The sequence below is a fragment of the Aptenodytes forsteri genome, unplaced genomic scaffold, assembly GCF_000699145.1.
Source record: "Aptenodytes forsteri isolate BGI_AS27 unplaced genomic scaffold, ASM69914v1 Scaffold57, whole genome shotgun sequence".
Lineage (NCBI taxonomy): Eukaryota > Metazoa > Chordata > Aves > Sphenisciformes > Spheniscidae > Aptenodytes > Aptenodytes forsteri.
This window is the reverse complement of record NW_008796220.1, coordinates 3,764,578-3,781,805: the sequence shown is the minus strand read 5'-3', so window position 1 is coordinate 3,781,805 and position 17,228 is coordinate 3,764,578. Positions and strand designations below refer to the sequence as shown.

General features: G+C 39.1%; 2 protein-coding genes across 3 annotated transcripts in view; one reads left to right on the top strand and one right to left on the bottom strand.

The window, feature by feature from the left end:
• ENPP5 (ectonucleotide pyrophosphatase/phosphodiesterase 5 (putative)) overlaps window positions 1-6,607 on the top strand; it is an 11,958-nt gene extending 5,351 nt beyond the window's left edge. Inside the window, exons 3-4 of the mRNA XM_009288973.1 lie at window positions 1,171-1,347; window positions 2,753-6,607. Of these exons, the coding sequence (XP_009287248.1) occupies window positions 1,171-1,347; window positions 2,753-3,123 (548 nt within the window). The 3' untranslated portion in view covers window positions 3,124-6,607. The remainder of the gene's footprint in view (window positions 1-1,170; window positions 1,348-2,752) is intronic.
• A 3,039-nt stretch (window positions 6,608-9,646) lies between these two features.
• ENPP4 (ectonucleotide pyrophosphatase/phosphodiesterase 4 (putative)) lies at window positions 9,647-17,222 on the bottom strand. 2 transcript variants are annotated; one of them, XM_009288970.1, is made up of 4 exons: window positions 17,159-17,222; window positions 14,700-15,564; window positions 13,567-13,737; window positions 9,647-10,889 (listed from the first exon to the last, which is right to left on the bottom strand). In XM_009288970.1, the coding sequence occupies exons 1-4, from the start codon at window positions 17,177-17,179 to the stop codon at window positions 10,525-10,527; spliced, it is 1,422 nt and encodes a 473-aa protein (XP_009287245.1). In that variant the 5' UTR covers window positions 17,180-17,222; the 3' UTR covers window positions 9,647-10,524. The 2 variants fall into 2 exon arrangements, with proteins under 2 accessions (XP_009287245.1, XP_009287246.1); XM_009288971.2 differs by having other exon boundaries at window positions 17,018-17,205.
• Between the last annotated feature and the right edge of the window lie 6 nt (window positions 17,223-17,228).

Sequence of the window (17,228 nt, the reverse complement as noted above, 5' to 3'; positions counted from 1 at the left end):
CCATCCCTGGAAGTATTTAAAAGACGTGTAGATGAGGCGCTTAGGGACATGGTTTAGTGGGCATGGTGGTGTTGGGTTGATGGTTGGACTCGATGATCTTAGAGGTCTTTTCCAACCTTAATGATTCTGTGATTCTATGATTCTATAACTAGGGAAGGGAAAGGAGTAGACACTAAGAGCACAAAGGAGTAGGTAGTGCTGTTAGCCGTTACTGAATACACAGAGTGGCTGACAGTTCTAGACCAAAAGAGACATCTTCATCTGCCAGTCCAACCTGTCCCTTCGTATGTTTGTCGTGCGTTCCCTGCTTAGGCCTCTGCAATCTTTGTACGGCTCCTGACGTGTTAGTGACATCTGGACCGTGACCTGAGGGCTTCCATTGAAAGATTAATGCAAGCTAGTTTTGGTTATCCCTAGGCAATTAATTGCTAATACTATGATGTTACATGGTGCATAGCAACAAACTAGCTACTCTTTCTAAATTGGCTAAACTTGTCATCAAAATGGTGGAAGATTAAAACTGGGAATCAAATGAGGTCAAATACATAGCTGTTTATTGGAGCATCTTGTAGAAGGAGAGATAAATAGTTGGGTTCACTCAGAAATAAGTTTTCAGAGATGCCAAGAAACGAAGTGGCTGCTCTCTTTGGCCTTTTAAAGGAAAGCAACTAACAATTAAACTGCTTTAAAATAAATAAATAGTGTCACTTGTCATCATAGCCAACTGGGGGAAAGACAGAATATGGCCTTAATGCGCACATTACCTCATAAACAGGTTTAGGAGCTATCTTCTTGCTTTGAAGCTTTGCATGGAGCTGGGAGGAGCTTGTTTCTTTTCCATGAGACTTAACTGAACGCCTTCTAACTCATTCTTGTGAGAAGCTTACATTCTGATAACTCTGAAATGAGGGATTTTTCTAAAATTAGCAAGGCACTTACTGCTTAGGAATAGGCTGTGAAGCCTGATGCCAGGCGTGATCTTACTGTGAGTGATGCTCTGGATTTCTCAGGGAAACTTCTGTGCGCGTTGTAATCCACTGTTGTCTCTTACAGCTATAATTAACCTTTGGGGAAGTGCGTTTTGCCCTCAGTTGTATTTAAACTACTGATGAGTTCAGTAAACATTGGTATGTTTAAGTTTTGTCTTTTGTTTCTTTTGTTTGTTTGAAGGCAAACTGGACGAAGTATACGAAGCTTTGGCCAATGCTCATCCCAACATGACTGTCTATAAAAAGGAGCAGATTCCAGATAGATTACATTACAAACACAACAGTAAAATTCAGCCAATCTTAGCAGTGGCTGATAAAGGATGGGAAATCGTATATAATAAGTCTGACGGTTTTCAGTGTAAGTATTCTGTCTTTACAGTGTTTTACTGTATCTTCCTAGACCTTACATGGCACTTTCTCTCCCAATCTCAACCAATGTTGATTTTTTTTAATTTTTTTTTTTTTTTTTAAGACTGGGAGGGAAAACTCTGAAGCTAAGTGTAGAATTTTTTTTTTTTTTTTTCCTGATGGGATGGGAAGCACCCTACTATTAGGGGAAGGGGAACTGGACTTACCATTTCTAAAAATTAAACTTGCCGAGATAAGATCATTCACATGTTTTTGTGGCCACATACTTGAGGTCTTCTTGCGAGATCTAGCAAACTGACAAACGCTTTCTGAGAGATTTAAAAAAAAAAAAAAGTTGTAACTGAACTTGTTGAGTAGAGGTTGAATAGCGTTGTTTTATCATGTACTATTTATTTACTGGAGAAGGGTTGGGTTGGAAATACAAGAATGCTTTCTGAAAGTCCTCAACTTCTGTGGATGCCTACACTTACAGTCACCTTGTTCTATTGCTAGAAAGTCTGAATATTGTGTTACTGTACACCAGTGATTTTCGTTTGCCTTACAGGATAAGATGCATTCTAGGTGATTTGGAGGAAAAAAAAAAAAACACTTTTAAGTTCCTCACCTCGGGGTTTTGAGATTTATTATAGGTAGAATGGAGATAGTAAACTGTAACTTTTGGTTAGCTAAGAAGAAAAATATAAGATGTCGTATGGTCAGTTCTTAAGTTTCTTAACTGAAAACCTTTTAAACTTCGCTGCTGGTTATGAAGCTGAAGAGCGTTACCTGCAAGACTGAACAAGTTTTTCAGTTGTTGACAGCTGACGAGAGCAGCTTTTTGTGCCGGCGTCTTTATTCACTTGTTCAGAGTTTTTAGTGTCCCTGTAAGGAAGGGGCACTGGAGACCCGCTAGTGAGATCTGTAAACTTTTTCCTTGTTGACGAGTAGATAGTGCACAAAATTGGACAAAGTGTCAAAACAGTCAGAGCTTAAGTTCTGTCTGCTACTAGGAGTAAGCCAGACAGTCTGTCTCTGCATAGGTTTGTGTTTTTTTTTCCCTAAGAGATCTGGTCCAGTTGCAAGGTTGGAGTTTTTCCTTGAGGAAAATCAAGGAGACTTGGGTGTAGCATAACATGCCAGTGACAGTGCTCTCACTGCCATGTGAGCTTACCTTTTTTTTTTTTCTCCTTTTAAATAGTGCTCTCCATTCTTTTTTTAAGGCATCTTCTCTTTGTAGTTTTGAGACTTGGTATTTGCTAGGAGACATTTGTGCTGTTGATCAAAATGATTCTTCTAAACTTCTGCAAGAATAAATGATGGCCTTTCCTTTTCTGCATTATGCTAATTGTAGGAAAAGGTTCAATGCTTGTTTTGCAACTTCAGAATATTGACCTTTATCTATCTTTTATTTCTAGTTGGTAATCATGGATATGACAACGTCTTACCAGAAATGCATCCAATTTTTTTGGCAGTTGGGCCGGCTTTCAGAAAGAATGCCACCAGAGAAGTCATGAATGCTACAGACTTGTACCCCTTATTGTGCCATCTACTTGGTATTAACCCACTGCCAAGCAATGGTTCATTCAACGCTGTGAAAGATATGCTTGCCGAAGAAGTTCCTGTAGCTTTTGGAGCAGACACCTATGCTACTGTTGTAGGAGTCTTTCTGGGCAGCTTTCTTGTTGTGGTTTTTATTGCAGTTTTTGTTAAGCATTTTATCCTCACCCAAGCAAATACCATGCAAATGCAACATGCTGAAGCTGCCCAGCCACTCTTGCAAGATTAGTAACACTTGGTACTTATTTCCTGTTTGATGCTTAAAATAAGCTTATACAAAAAAAATTAATAGGCGTGGATCAGCATAGATGTGTGGAGTAAAAAGAAACGGATGCTGATCCATTGGTACACTGGAGTACGTACATACTAGGTATGCAGAGAAACAGCGTGTTACTGTTTCACCCTACAACCACTTAATCTTTCAGGGGTTGAAAATATTCTAGGTGAACCTGGAAAGCTGTATATGTATGTAGACATGTAGTGACAACAGACCTTGAATACCTCATTCTGAGCTACTTTTAGGGAAATAACATCAACTGAGGTGCACCTCACATGGTGATTTATTCCCCCGCCCCCCCTTTTTTTTTCTTTGAGAGTTTTTTTTAAGTCTCTCTGTTTCAAACAAGTCACTGAATCAGAGTCACTGACTAGACTTCTTTGGGGTTTTTTCTTCCCTGCCCAAGGAAGCTTTTGCATGGATCACCATTACAGATAGCTTGGTGGATTAAATCCTGCAGAAAACAACATTATTATTAAGCTAGGTCATGCAGTGCTAAGTGTCGTAAGTTTAGAGTTAGGCATATTTCTTTAAACTACTGTGTTAATTGTAGCCCCAAAATGTGGATCTAGGTGGTATTGCCTTTAGCAATCAGCATTAAACTACTTTATTTTTATTTTTTTATTTAGGTAAATATAGGTCTTTACGATTTTAGGTAAATGTAGGTCTTTACTTTTTCCTATTGTTTCCTGTACACGGGACTAAATTTTCTAGGAATTCCATGCGGCTGGCTGTTTAAAGACACATGCAAGCACAACACCTGTATATCCACATGGAGTCTTTTATATTTCTGTGATAAGAGGGTTCTTTCAGAATAAGGCAGATGAATCAGTTAAGGAACATACATGTACAAGCTGGTTTCAGAGTGCTGTCAAGCTTGTCCCTGGGTGTAACATCTGATCTCTTACTGGAGACTCTTCTCAGGCGTGAGCTTGGCTTGCTGTCTTATGTTTTATCTGATATGTCTGGGTGGACCTTAGAATTTGATGAGTAGGATTAGACACTCAATTTAAGGAACAGCTGTATAAATCTTAAGCCATATATACTCTTAAATCTTAAAAGCACACTTCAATTTGAAAAAAGGTATAAGACTGGAGTTTGTTCTTCCAGAGGAAAGTCTCTGTCAGGGAAAATTATTAATTCTGAGTCAACAAAACTATATATTACTCTGATTCTTTTGTGTGGGGCAATAAATCTTCTTGCTGTTGTAGTTGTGGTTTTTTTGATGAGCTCGCTTAAATGGTAGGTGAGAAGCTGCTGTCTAAGGTTTGTACGAAAAACATGGTATGAAGTGAGAAAAGTTTTCTAGTTGTCAGACTTGTTTAAAAGCTGAATTTTTTTTCCCCTCCCTGTGTGAGTTAGTATTTCTGCACTTTGCTTCTGAGTACAGTGCCTGAAGGAGAAAAACTCTTTCAAAATTCACACAAATACTCAGTCTGGTATTTCTCCAAGTGTAATTTATTGCTTCATCCACAGCACCCAGCAGAGGGCAAAGATGGGAACACCTTGGCCTTGGATGTGCTCTGTCAAACCACTGGTGTGACTAACAGTCTAATACTGCAATTGGGAGGGTTGCTAGCAGACCCAGCAAGGAGCTGCAACAAGCTAAGTGAAGTACAAAACTCATTTTGCTGAACTTAATTCCAGACTTAATGAATGACATCTAGGCGAGTTCAGAAATGAGCTTACTTCTCGCTGCCTCAGTGATGACTCTACAGTGCCATGTTACGAATTGTCTGGTCCTCACTGCGTCAAAAGTAATCTGTTGGATTCCTCCGTGATGGCAGGGACGCTTGCTTAGCATTAAGCTGTCTTGCAAACAGATGCGGAAAGTTTCCAGAGACCACAGCTAGGTGCAGTGAATGCTTGAGAGGGAAGGCAATGAAATATTCCAATTTAAGGTATATGCTGAAAGTCTAGCTGTAATAGTAGCTTCAGAAAAACGGGCAACTAGCAGATCTATTGGAGGACAGCCCCTTAATTTGGGGGATATGTGTGAAGTCTTGCATAACTTGATCTGACTCATCGCTGCAATTCTACTGGTACCCTGTGTACTGCCTTCTTTTCCTATGTTGCCATTTTCTTAAGAAAACCCTGAAGGAAAACTTCTGGGATAGCTGTGCCTGACACTGATTCTCGGTGGAGCTGACCATTAGGTATGTCTTAAGTTTAATTTGCTGATGCCAGATAAAACTGAACGCTGCAGGGGCCTATCGAGCTGAAAGATGAAGGCAGTAATGATGTTCACGGTAGTTTCTAGAGAGGCTGGGGAAGTCAGAGTAGAAAACCTAAACCTCCTAAATTGTTACTAGTCACTTCCCTAGCTACCTTCCAAAAAGTGGATGGCAGATAGCAAATTGATGCATTGAGTCTGCCTTTTCTTGCTTATTTGCAACTTAAGAATGAATTGTAGCACAAACTTAAGTGTGTGTTTAAAGAAAGATCTACAGGCTTGGTTAAGGGAGTAACAGCGAAAATTGGAGATGCTATAATCCTCACCTGTAGCTACTTCAGTTACGCACTTTCTCACTTTGGAACATGCTGCTTTAATAGAAATTCTTATTGCAGTAATTTCATAGCAATTCTTATATTAGGCAGATATAAAAATAACTGGATTGTAATCTCAGAGGTGTTCATTAAACTCCCACTTTTTTAATTGACAGGTGTAGTTCTACCATCAGCCAAAGTGACCCTTGATTTTAAGGAGGGAGCAAAGTTGGTCAGTGTTGTTCAGTCATCCTGGGACTTACTTAGGCTTACCTGCCCAAACATGCAACGAGGGAAGAGCAGTAGGTTTCCCCTAACAAAGGGTTTGGAAACAATAATATTCAAAATAGATTGAGAACATGAACGTGAGAATTCTTCTCGATGTCATTGTTCTGTATTGCACTGTAAGGCCCTTCTTTGAGGAGAGTAAAATGAAACCTTGTAGAAAACTGAAGGGACTCTTTCAGCATTCGGGTATTTCAGTTTAGGTTTAAACATGTTTCCTTTATTGCTTAGGTGTATTTGCAGGTACCTCTTGGGTAGTTACCTTGTTAGGGTATTTGCCTAGCCAGTGTTAAACACTGTTTTAAGTTGTTGGGTGTAAGCTTAATGAAATTGAAAGCACATGATGCCACTGGAGAAGAAATATCAACCTTTTCTCTGATGTGAAGTGAGATTTTTTCAGACTACCTTTTTGGTTGGGGAGGACGTGGTATTTGGTTTCTATGTATATGATATTTTCTATGATGTATGAACAAGTTTATTGGAAAGTGGATTTGAGTACACTGTATGCTACTTGTAACTTAAGCTTGGAAACCGAGAAGCTCGCATGATTTTGTTTTTTGTTATTGACCTGTGAAGCATACTTTGAGATGTCAAACATTTTCTTTGTTTCTTCTTGTTTGGAAATGTTGAAGTTGAAATATATCTTTGCTATAGTGCTATCAAGCATTGAGTGCTTGCTTCATTTAAAACCACTTCTGGAAAAAACTTGAATTGTGGGGGGATGGCTGAGGGAGAATGGCCTTAACTCATGCATCCCAAATATTTCTTGCACTCTGCATAGTGTATGCCTTCATTAAAAATAACTGGAAGTGTGATAGAACTTAAGAGTTTTAGGTCAAAGTTTTATATAAAAAGACCTCGTTTCCCACTTTGCTACTGTATATGGAAATAACAGCTATCTGTTACCAACAGTGGTAATACAGTTTCTTTTATCAAAAAACATCTTCTAGACTTTCTTGGTAAAGAGCTGTAGTAATGCTGTTTACAATAAATGCGGTCTCGAAAAAAAAAGTGCAAAAATGCCTATTATAAGATGAAGGGTTGTACAGCGTGACTTTTCAGAAGTGTGGAACAACACAGTCTTGAGCTGTGTGTGGGAAGAACGACAAACGTGCAGCTGCTGAGTCCTGCTGTTTTGTAAAGCACAACTATAGCAGGCTTACTTCCGAATTTTCCCTGCTTAAATAATGGCCATGGATGCTGTTTTGACCATACCTACTATGCTGCGGTACATATCTTTCCAGAAATGGCATGTCTGTACTACAGTAAAGGTAACATAAGCGTTTATTAGATGTTAGACTACAAAAATTGTTGCAAGCACGTGAAAATGGCAAGTTCAATAGTGGTATCTGCAGTATTGCAAATGGACGGCCTACCCATAATGAAATCCTAGTCTGAATCATATTAACAAATCTCTGTTACTGTTTTTTACAGTAAAAGGTGGTACCGTGCATATTAAAGCAAACATCTGTCCCTGTGGTCTGATCCTTGGAGGTATACGATGATGTTGGTTTATTTTCATAAGCAGTACATTCTTTTCAATTTATAGCAAGTTAAACTTCCCCCTGAAACAAGTGGCTTGGACCTACAGTTAGTTGAAATCTGCTCAATTCTGGAACTGTTTCCTTGGTGCTAATGGACAAAAAGCATATAAACCCAGAGGGGTGGATGCTTTAAGGCTTTTCTACCCAGTGTTGAGAGTTCCTTTATAGAGGCAGTCAACATAATGAAACATCAGTCTTCACTGCTGGGAAGTAGTGTTACAAACTTCCCCTATTTCCTTCTAAACTTCGATGCTAGTTTAAGTGTTAAGAACTTCCCCTAAATTAATATGCCCTGTATGAACATTGCAGAGTTGCATATATTTAGCAAGTTGCCACAAGCTATTGTAGGGTATCTCCTTTATCATAAGAGCTACTTTAAAACCCTCCCTGCCAGCAGCAAAGAATGGTGCCAGCAAGAATACTCGGCACTCTTTAGACCATATCGCGTCTTTGGAATTGAAAATAATTAGCAATGCAACTGGAATATAGTTTATCCTATTTCTTAATACTTAAACCTTCTCTTTAAACCCTTCCCACAATAGCATTGCTTAGTCTCAACACTAAAGGGAGGAGGAGTAGAGGGTAATAAGGACTTCTGCTAGATACTACCACTCACTTCCTGGTTTCATAGGAGCTTGGTTGCCTGTAGCGATTCTTATCAGAAAGGGCTACCTAGAGCTAGAAGGAAAAGTGCGTTTAGACTTAGATTTCCCCATCTTTAACAATATTCGTATTTCAGATTAGAGTGCTGCCATTCAATGTTGACTTCACTCAACATTTACATGTCTGGTAATTAAAACCTTGGCGGTAACCTTGACACCTGGCTTAAGATGGTGATGCACAGAGGAACTGAAAGCACATCAAGCACACGCTGTATGACAACTGTTGGGGGAAGGAGGAGGAAGGGAAGAATAGAGTGGAGCATATACCGTGCTAATCAGTTTTAGCATCTAGAAAAAAAACCCTCACAGGTAGAGTATGGTACGGTTTGGTCTTATCAAGTCTGCCAGAAAGACAAAGATAACTCAGTTGAGTCAAGCCTCTCCATAGATAGATGATGCAAAGCATCTCCCAGCAAGTCTGCCACCCTCCGAGGATGGCAGCAGTTATTAGCAAAATTACAAGAAACTAACAACTCTCTCCAATGCAGGAATTCAAGCATCCTCCCTTTTACAGCATCTCTAAGCCTAGGTTCTACCCTGCAAAACATTTACTTCATAGTTACTCATTAACCTGACCTCTTATTGTATGTAATTAATTATTTAAAATCTTCCATCAAGATGAAAAAGTAACTAGCTTCTGTGTTCAGTCCAGCTATCACTCTATTATATCAACAGTCTAAAATCCAGTACACTGTCAGTAACAGTACAGATTTTTCAAGGGGCCTGAGCCTCTTTCAAATTCAGATTAATCCAGAGTAAAGCATTAGTCAGTAAGTAGTAACTAGTAGTTTAAGAAGGGGGGGGGCAGGGGGAAGCAGAACAGGTTACTTTTTGTACTGTGTTTTTAATCAGTACAACAGAATCCTCAGAGAGGAAGATACAAATTAGTAAAACTTCCACACATCATTTTTACAACTCAAATTTCTTTTTTCAGTGGGCAGTTAAAAGCAACCCTTCCCTCCGAAGTCCATACTTCCTCCCAGTTGGACCACTAAAAGGTAGTCTGTGGCTAATACCAAATTGCATTGAATTTGAGCCTGTGAACAAGAAATGACATTGCATGCTACCAGGTACCTCAGCTCTCACTTCAAATTATCAGTTCTTAAACCCATCAAACTTGTAGGAAAAGGACTTGGTAAATATAGTTCTCTTTTTGGGTTAGCATTAACAATTTAACCTCATGTTCTTTCCTCACTGAAAGATAAGGTACCACTAAGGCTTTCTAAATCAAATTTTTTTTTTTTTATAGCAAGTTACTAGACTTGACCATTAACAAGGAATCAAGAGGTTTCAATTAAGAGCACTGGTCTTCACCAGAACTTTACATCTATACAACTCAGACACTACAGATAATTTATTTTTTGAGATAGGATCTGTTAACTTTTCCCTTTAAATTTCCAGGGTTTAAAATAGGAGTTTGGAATCCTTGTTTGATGACTGCACATCAAACTTTCAGTTGTTGCTTTTTAGCATATGACGGCCTTCAAAAGATAATTATCAGCCACTACACAGGGCAGAACCACCTTTATTACAAAAACACCTTCAGCAAAGTTTACACCTGAAAAACTTTTCACAGGGTTTAGAAGCAGTAATTTTACTACTACAGCCCATTAAACTGAGTAATCCAAGGATTCTCAGATTAAATTGACATCCTTGAGATAAGCAAGTAGTACCATCCCAACTCTCCGAGTGCAGGAACTGTGGAACTAAGTCATCCACGGACACACGTCTAGAAACGTCAGAGCCATCTGCCCAGTGTTATAACCACTGAACAGCATACTTTATTGCTCAAAATACAAGTGGTATGTACCAATTCTTTCCTCACTGACTTCCGTTTTCCTTCTCACCAGTTTCTTGTCATATTGCTGGCTTAGGGTGGAAACAGAAGTATTGGATCTTCTCTATACCCTCTATCCCCAAATTTAAGAACAAATTAGAATATACTGTCCAAACAGAACTAACTTCTAACTCTCATAAAAAAAGATCTTCTTTCCAATACAGGTACAAGAACACTAAAAGAAGTCAACATTAATTTAAATTTAATACAAAAAACTAATTATTTACAAATATTAAAATTCACTTAGTCTCTCCTGGCTAGTTCATACTCTGGAATTTCATTTTGAAAGTGTTCAAAGGCTTGAATGAAGAACTAAGCATCCTTATTATGTTAAGCATCTCTTCCTGCAGAAAGCCACCTGTTCACCATTTTTACAGGACTACTAGTCAGGTAGCACGCACAAACAAGTTAGCAAGATCTGGCTGTACAGTATTTTATATGGATACTGTTAAAGTGCATCAGAGAACGCCATCCGGTGCAAGTTCAAACCCTCTTCCTGAAACCACTATTTAGCAAGTGAGGCGAGGCTCCCTATACGCTATCCGATTAAAGGATCGTCATCATCATATTGTAACTGAAGCCGGGAAAATGGCCGTGGGGGAGCTACTCTATTCTTTGAGATTATTATAATGCAGGTGAAAGTAGTCAGTATCATAAAAGCCCCAATAACTATCCCAATAGCTTCTGGAAGATTTATGCACCACTGGTCAGCCAGCAAGCACTTGGTGTTACTGAAAGTGCCGTTGTGCGGCTGTGGTGTCAGGCCCAGGATGTGGCACATCATTGGGTAAATATCAACGTTGTTCATCGTGCTCTGCTTGTAACCCCGATGAAAAGCAGGCCCACGAGCAGCCAGGAACGGATGCATACTTGGGAGAGCGTTGTCATAGCCGTGGTCGCCTACTGGAGAAATGCAGAGTTGAGAGTTAACGTCACACTTTCTGTTTGCATATTGAGTATTCCCCTCCCTATCTCTCCCCCACCCCCAAAGGCCGTGGTCCTTCCCACCTCCCCTCCCCAAAATTCTCTCTTTTCCTTTTGGTCATCAACATTTTCAGTTTTCCCCTTCGCACTCCTCATGCCAAAGTCGAAAAGGACATTGCCAATCCACAAGTCAGTAGCTGGAATGCAAATTTGTACAAATTTTGGAAAGACATCTCCCCTTTGCAAAAGCAGACACTTTGATTATTTCAGGCACCTTCCCCTTGATAGTGTTCAGTTTGAGCCCATTAAGTATCCTCAAATCACGCTTATCAGATTAGGTACTTCAGGAGAAGGGATACCCAAATAGCCAAAACCAAAAACCAGTCAAAGGATCACGATGCCTGTGACAGGCTAATAACAAAATGTTTGCGGCTACAAGGTCACCAGTACTTGGACATTTGGTAGGTTTTTAAGAAATACTCCAATTTTTTGGTGGAATATAAACAGCTAAAAGGCAGCCATAGTCCAATTTCCTAGTAACACGCCTGAAAAATCTGTCCAAGGTGCCAAAAATTTCTCATAGCACATGCAGCACAGTATTTGAGTGACTGCATTTAAGTTTGGAGTTCATTTCTTAGTAACAGTTTAACGAGTCGGTCCCCAGAACAGTCTCCTCGGCTGCTTCATTGAGGTTTCTGATGTGAAATGTCATGATTCCTATCAATTAGGTCACACTCACTGCTTCGGTGTACTTCCAATATTCCTTTCTAATGTTCTCCACCATTATGTTTTTTACCACAAAGATACTACTGTGCCACATCTCGCTTGATGGAATGCAGTCCTACGTTTCTTGATTACATTTTTTTTTCTCCTTCTTCTACTTGCTTGTTTTGAACAGAGTTGTTCCGAGCGCCCTCTCCAGTGAAGTTTCCGTCTTTCACCTCTGAAGTAGGAGGGCTGGTGTGCGCCAACATTGCTAGATACCGTGTAGGTATTGGTACACTTGCCAATCATTACACTGCCACTTTGTCCATGAAGACAAGTACAATAAACACTTAAATAGCCTTTTAGGCTAAAACCTCCCCTGCCTGCTTCTGGGAAGCCTTGGCTAGCAAAATTGTTTCAAAAGTGATTCACTTCAATTGATACAATGCTCTTACTTCTAAATATACACTTACTAATGATTTTTAGGTGCATGAAATTGAATCTAACCATAAACAAGAAAGAGACCACGTGTGCTATGTGTTGTCTGTTTGAAGATGATTGTAACAAATCTGTGGGGTAATTAAAATAAAAACTTAACTTACATTCTAAGCAGTACTTTTGTACAAATAATGAGAAAATTTGAACTTAAATGTGCAAAGGGCAGACAGTAAGAACAGCCAAACTGGGTGAAACCAGGAGTTTGCACCACCCAGCATCCTGTCTCTGACAGCAGTCGTAACAGGGAGTCTGGAAAGTATGCAACAGGGTCAGCCCTGACATACCAACCAGCCTCGAGCTGTTGGCTGCTCAGAAACTTCCTGGAAGTTGGTACTTTTGTATTTAATTCCTATTAATGGATTTTTCTTCCAAGAGTTTGTCCAATCACTTTCTGAACACATGCATATACATACATATATATATATATATGCAGCCTTCATCTGCAACCAGAATTATGGGTTGAACTCTCTTACTATGACGATAATGAAATCTGGAATTTCTTCTTTGAGATATGCTTTCATGTGACTGTTGCATTTTTTCAGTAAGTTATACACGCCTCTTTTGTCTGCCAAAAAAACCCCAAACCCTTGCATGTCAAAAACCTGGAAATATACAGATACACACACATATACGCCTTCATCTGCAACCAGAATTATGGGTTGAACTCTCTTACTATGACGATAATGAAATCTGGAATTTCTTCTTTGAGATATGCTTTCATGTGACTGTTGCATTTTTTCAGTAAGTTATACACGCCTCTTTTGTCTGCCAAAAAAACCCCAAACCCTTGCATGTCAAAAACCTGGAAATATACAGATACACACACATATACATATATATATGTATGTATGTAATTTGACATATCATAGCATCTAGCAGGAAGAAAGCGCATATCTTAGCAATGCACTGTGTGAAGTAACAGCGGTTTTGTTTTTTGTCTTTAAAACATGCTATTTGATGCCCCTAACAGGAAGAACTCTGGCTTCTTTGACCATTATTGTTGTGTTCCTATTATTTTTAGTACTTCCTCACATTTAGTTTTGTTTCCTCGTATATGTACTGTAACACTAAATGTTGTGTCTTGCATTCTTCAATTTATGCTCCCCTATATATATATTTTATATACAAACAATAGTTAAACCACACTCCAGTGGAAACTTGAGACAGACTGCTAACTTGCTTAAGTTAAAAGTGTACCTCAGGCTATTAAGTTGAACATGACAAAATGTTTTAGCCAATGGAATATCCCCCATCTCTTCCTCATCTGTTAAAACACTCCAGGCTCAGGCTGAGAATGTTCTAGAAAATGCTGAGATGTTCCTAAAGATGCACAGTGCCAGGACTGTGCCAGGACACTCGCTAAACTCAGACCATCCCACAGATGGCTGGAATAAAAACAAGACAGTTTACCAACAAAAGCCACCAAGAGCATAAATGAGGAAAACACACTTACATTTTGGAAGTGACTCGTTTTGTACAATCGTCCAGCCTTCATCTGCAACCAGAATTATGGGTTGAATTCTCTTATTGTGACGATAATGAAATCTGTCTGGAATTTCTTCTTTGAGATATATTTTCATGTGACTGCTGCATTTTTTCAGTAAGTTATACACGTCTCTTTTGTCTGCCAAGAAAAAAACTGCATGTGAAACAGCTGGAAATTATGTCCCATTCACTGCAATTATCTGTCATTAAACCTAAGCTCCATTCTTTTCAAAACAATTATTTTTTAAAGGCAGATAGAAAAGGATTTTTTCATGTTCCTAATGAAATGCTACGTGTATCAAGGTGGATTTCAGAATTTGCTCTCATTTTAAATCAGGCACCTCATGGTTGTGGTTTTGGACCTACAATTCAACTTACCCTCTGGGCTTGGGGGGGGAGGAGAGCAAAACTCAAGCAGCGACATCAAGAGAAAGCAATCACATGCCAAGGTAATCAATATTTTTATCCAAAGCAGTAAATATTAAATTTTTTTACTGTATAAATCATTTTGTTCGTTACAATTGCTTCAGTCTGGCCACAGTTGTGGAAACTGAGACCAGCAGCGCCATGATTTAAGACATGCCTGTTAGTAACTACTCCAAGATATAAAAACTGAATTCACAGTATGAAAACTGAAGTTTCATTCACAGAAATGGAAGTGGTAAAGCGATCAAATTTGGGTTTAGATTTTTAATTGGAAGTTTAGACAATGACAATTTTTATTCTGAATAAACGTGAGGGCTTACGTCATGCTCACTGTGAATTACAACTGTATAGAATAAATGAGCAACAAGACAGCAGGCATACTAAGGGCCTATCTGCTTTTTCAATAAGCTGTACCAGGACTTCACCACCTCTACCACCCACAGCAATTTGACAAGAAATGCTCCTTGGCCCATTGATTACCAAAACAAAGTAAGTCCTAAATAAACAGACATTCTTTAGCTTATTCATTAAATTTTGTCAAAGTTGTGCAATATGAACTACACGGGTTTTGCAAAAGATGTAAACAGTCTACCATAGCGTGTACTTTTTAGTAGTAAGATAAACAAGATTTAATTCTCAGTGTATGATTTAAAAAAAACCAAACCCGAAACATACTCTGCCTTGGCAGCACTGCAGCAACTGGACTCTTGTCTATCAGAGTATAGTTATTGCGACCAATGCAGTCATCCAGGATAATCAGCTTCTTTGCAGAACAGGCGGCCATTCCATGATCACTTGTTATTATGATATTAATAGTGTCCCACAAACCTAATGCCTTCAATTTATTCGTAAGGAAACCGATATGATTATCCACTTCTTCTAATACTTTGCGCATGTTCACAGTGTCATCTGGTCCATACTTGTGCCCACTTGCATCTGGTTCTTCCCAGTATAATGTAGCAAAACTGACTACTGGATTAGAGCTGTTCAGCCACGCAACAATTTTCTCCACTCTCTCCTCAAATGTTACTGAAAAGTTATACTTCAAAAAGAAATGAGGAGTCGTATCATTAATTTTTACATCGGTACCGGGCCACATTGCAGCAGCACTTGCTCCATTTCCCTGCTGTTGATTTGTTACCCAAATTGGAACTGCCTCGTTCCACCAGAAGGGATCTGAATCATTGAACTGTGAAAACTTTTTCTTGGCATCTGCATCGTACATGTCATTAGCCACGATGCCATGGCTTTCTTCATATAAACCTGTCACTATGGTATAATGGTTTGGGAAAGTCTTGGTGATAAAAGCATTCGTAACTTGTTTTACAAGCACACCATCCTCAATGAACTTCTGAAGATGAGGAAGTTTATAGGTTTCCAAGTAATCAGCCCTGAAGCCATCAAAGGACACGAGTAGTAACCTGGATACTGAATCACCAGTAGAGTGAGCACAACAGGCAACTATTCCAGAAAAAAATAATGTTAACATCGAGTTCATTGTTGATACTTCAAAGGGTTTCCAGTAGGTAATCAGATGCACCTGAAAAATTTAACAAGATAAGGCATGTAACACAAAATAATTGTACTAGAACCAGTTTAACTAGCTACACATTAGGTACATCTTCCTTATAGAGGTTAACTGCAAAATAACCGGTCTAAACAACCACTGAAGTCAACAGTGTATTTCCCTACTGACTTCAGAAGTTTCTCATGTATTGTCATATTTTTTCATATATTAAAACAAATAAGCAATGAGATTTTTTTCATTCCAGACTAAATGAAAGGAAGAATTGTTTTCTCTCTTTTAAGCAATTATTCCATCGTTCTGTGTGTCTTACTACAATTCTATGTTCCAAGACAATCAGTATTCTTCCTCATGTTCAAGCACAGGCACCTGAACAATTACGGCTCCACATTTAAGAGTCCTGTGCAGCTCTAAATCCTGCTTACACATCACTGTTCAGACCAGAAGTTTGTTTTCTGCTGTAATTATAGTTTTTCTTTTTCATCCCACCTTTCCTTTTCCACAGTTCCCACTCTCTTGAGCCGCTGGAAGACTTTTGAGCCTTTCAACATTCCTATTTACTCATTGCTTACTCTATACACGGAACTGCCAGGAGTAACTTCTACTTCTGTTTTCCTTCTAAGCTGTTGTACAACTACCGTAACAGTATTTAAACCTGTTCTTTACATACCATATTTATATCTCTCTAAAAAAAAAATAAAAAAGTCATTAGTAACATTAGTTATGAGGCAACTATTTCTCACCAAGGAATTCACGACTATTATGAATGCAAGGTATGATTTGTAAGCTCCCCTTCCCCCCCAACTTATTATGTGTGACAGAAGCACTTCGTTCAGGAAGGTCCAGAATTATTCTATAAGCCTTTAAGAAAGAGGAAGTGAAGCTCCAGATCTCGGAAGAACTTCTGCGATATTGTTAGACAGCGTATTTACTTCTCAAGAAAAGCTCCGCTCCAACAAATTTCTCCTTTATCTCACTTGCACAAACTAGGGTGATTCTAGGAGGAACAGCAGGTATCTTCCTAACTGCAGTAATATCTTCTGGCCTATCTCAACCCTTTCCCCAAAGCTCTTTAAAACTGTGAGTGTATTATTTTAAAAGTGTAAGTAAGTAGCTTTAATGGTAGCTAAAGCTTTAGCAGTGAGAGGAATGCAAAGCATGGGAAATCATCCCCCCTTGCAACCAACAGTTAAAATTTCTTCAGAAGATATAAATGTTAGAAGAAAGGATCATCAAAAACAGCATTAAGGTATCTCCTAATACAGAGGACTTGTAACACACAGCCCCTTTAAAAAGGGGGGGGAGGGGGAGGGAAGAAATGAGATGAGCAATGGAGCACAGAATCACCCATTTCATGTTGTCAGGTGCTTTAAAAAGCAGAAACAGAGTTTTTCATAGCGCAGTAAGACATAAGACCACAATATTAGCTTCAAAAAACTCCAAAGATGCTAAGCATTTGCGTTCTTACACACTGTATCACAGCCAGCTATAGAACGCCATCAGCATTACAGCCATCTGCTCCTGAACCTCTCCACCTTCCAGCCAGGTTTTCAAGTCTCCAGTTGCTCAATTCAGCAAGAAATGAGTTATCCTGGCCCTGAAAGCTTACAGCGAGATGCTGCGCTGTCATTACAAACTCAGCCGGTGTACAGGACCGGCTCCCGCAGCGCTGTGAAAGA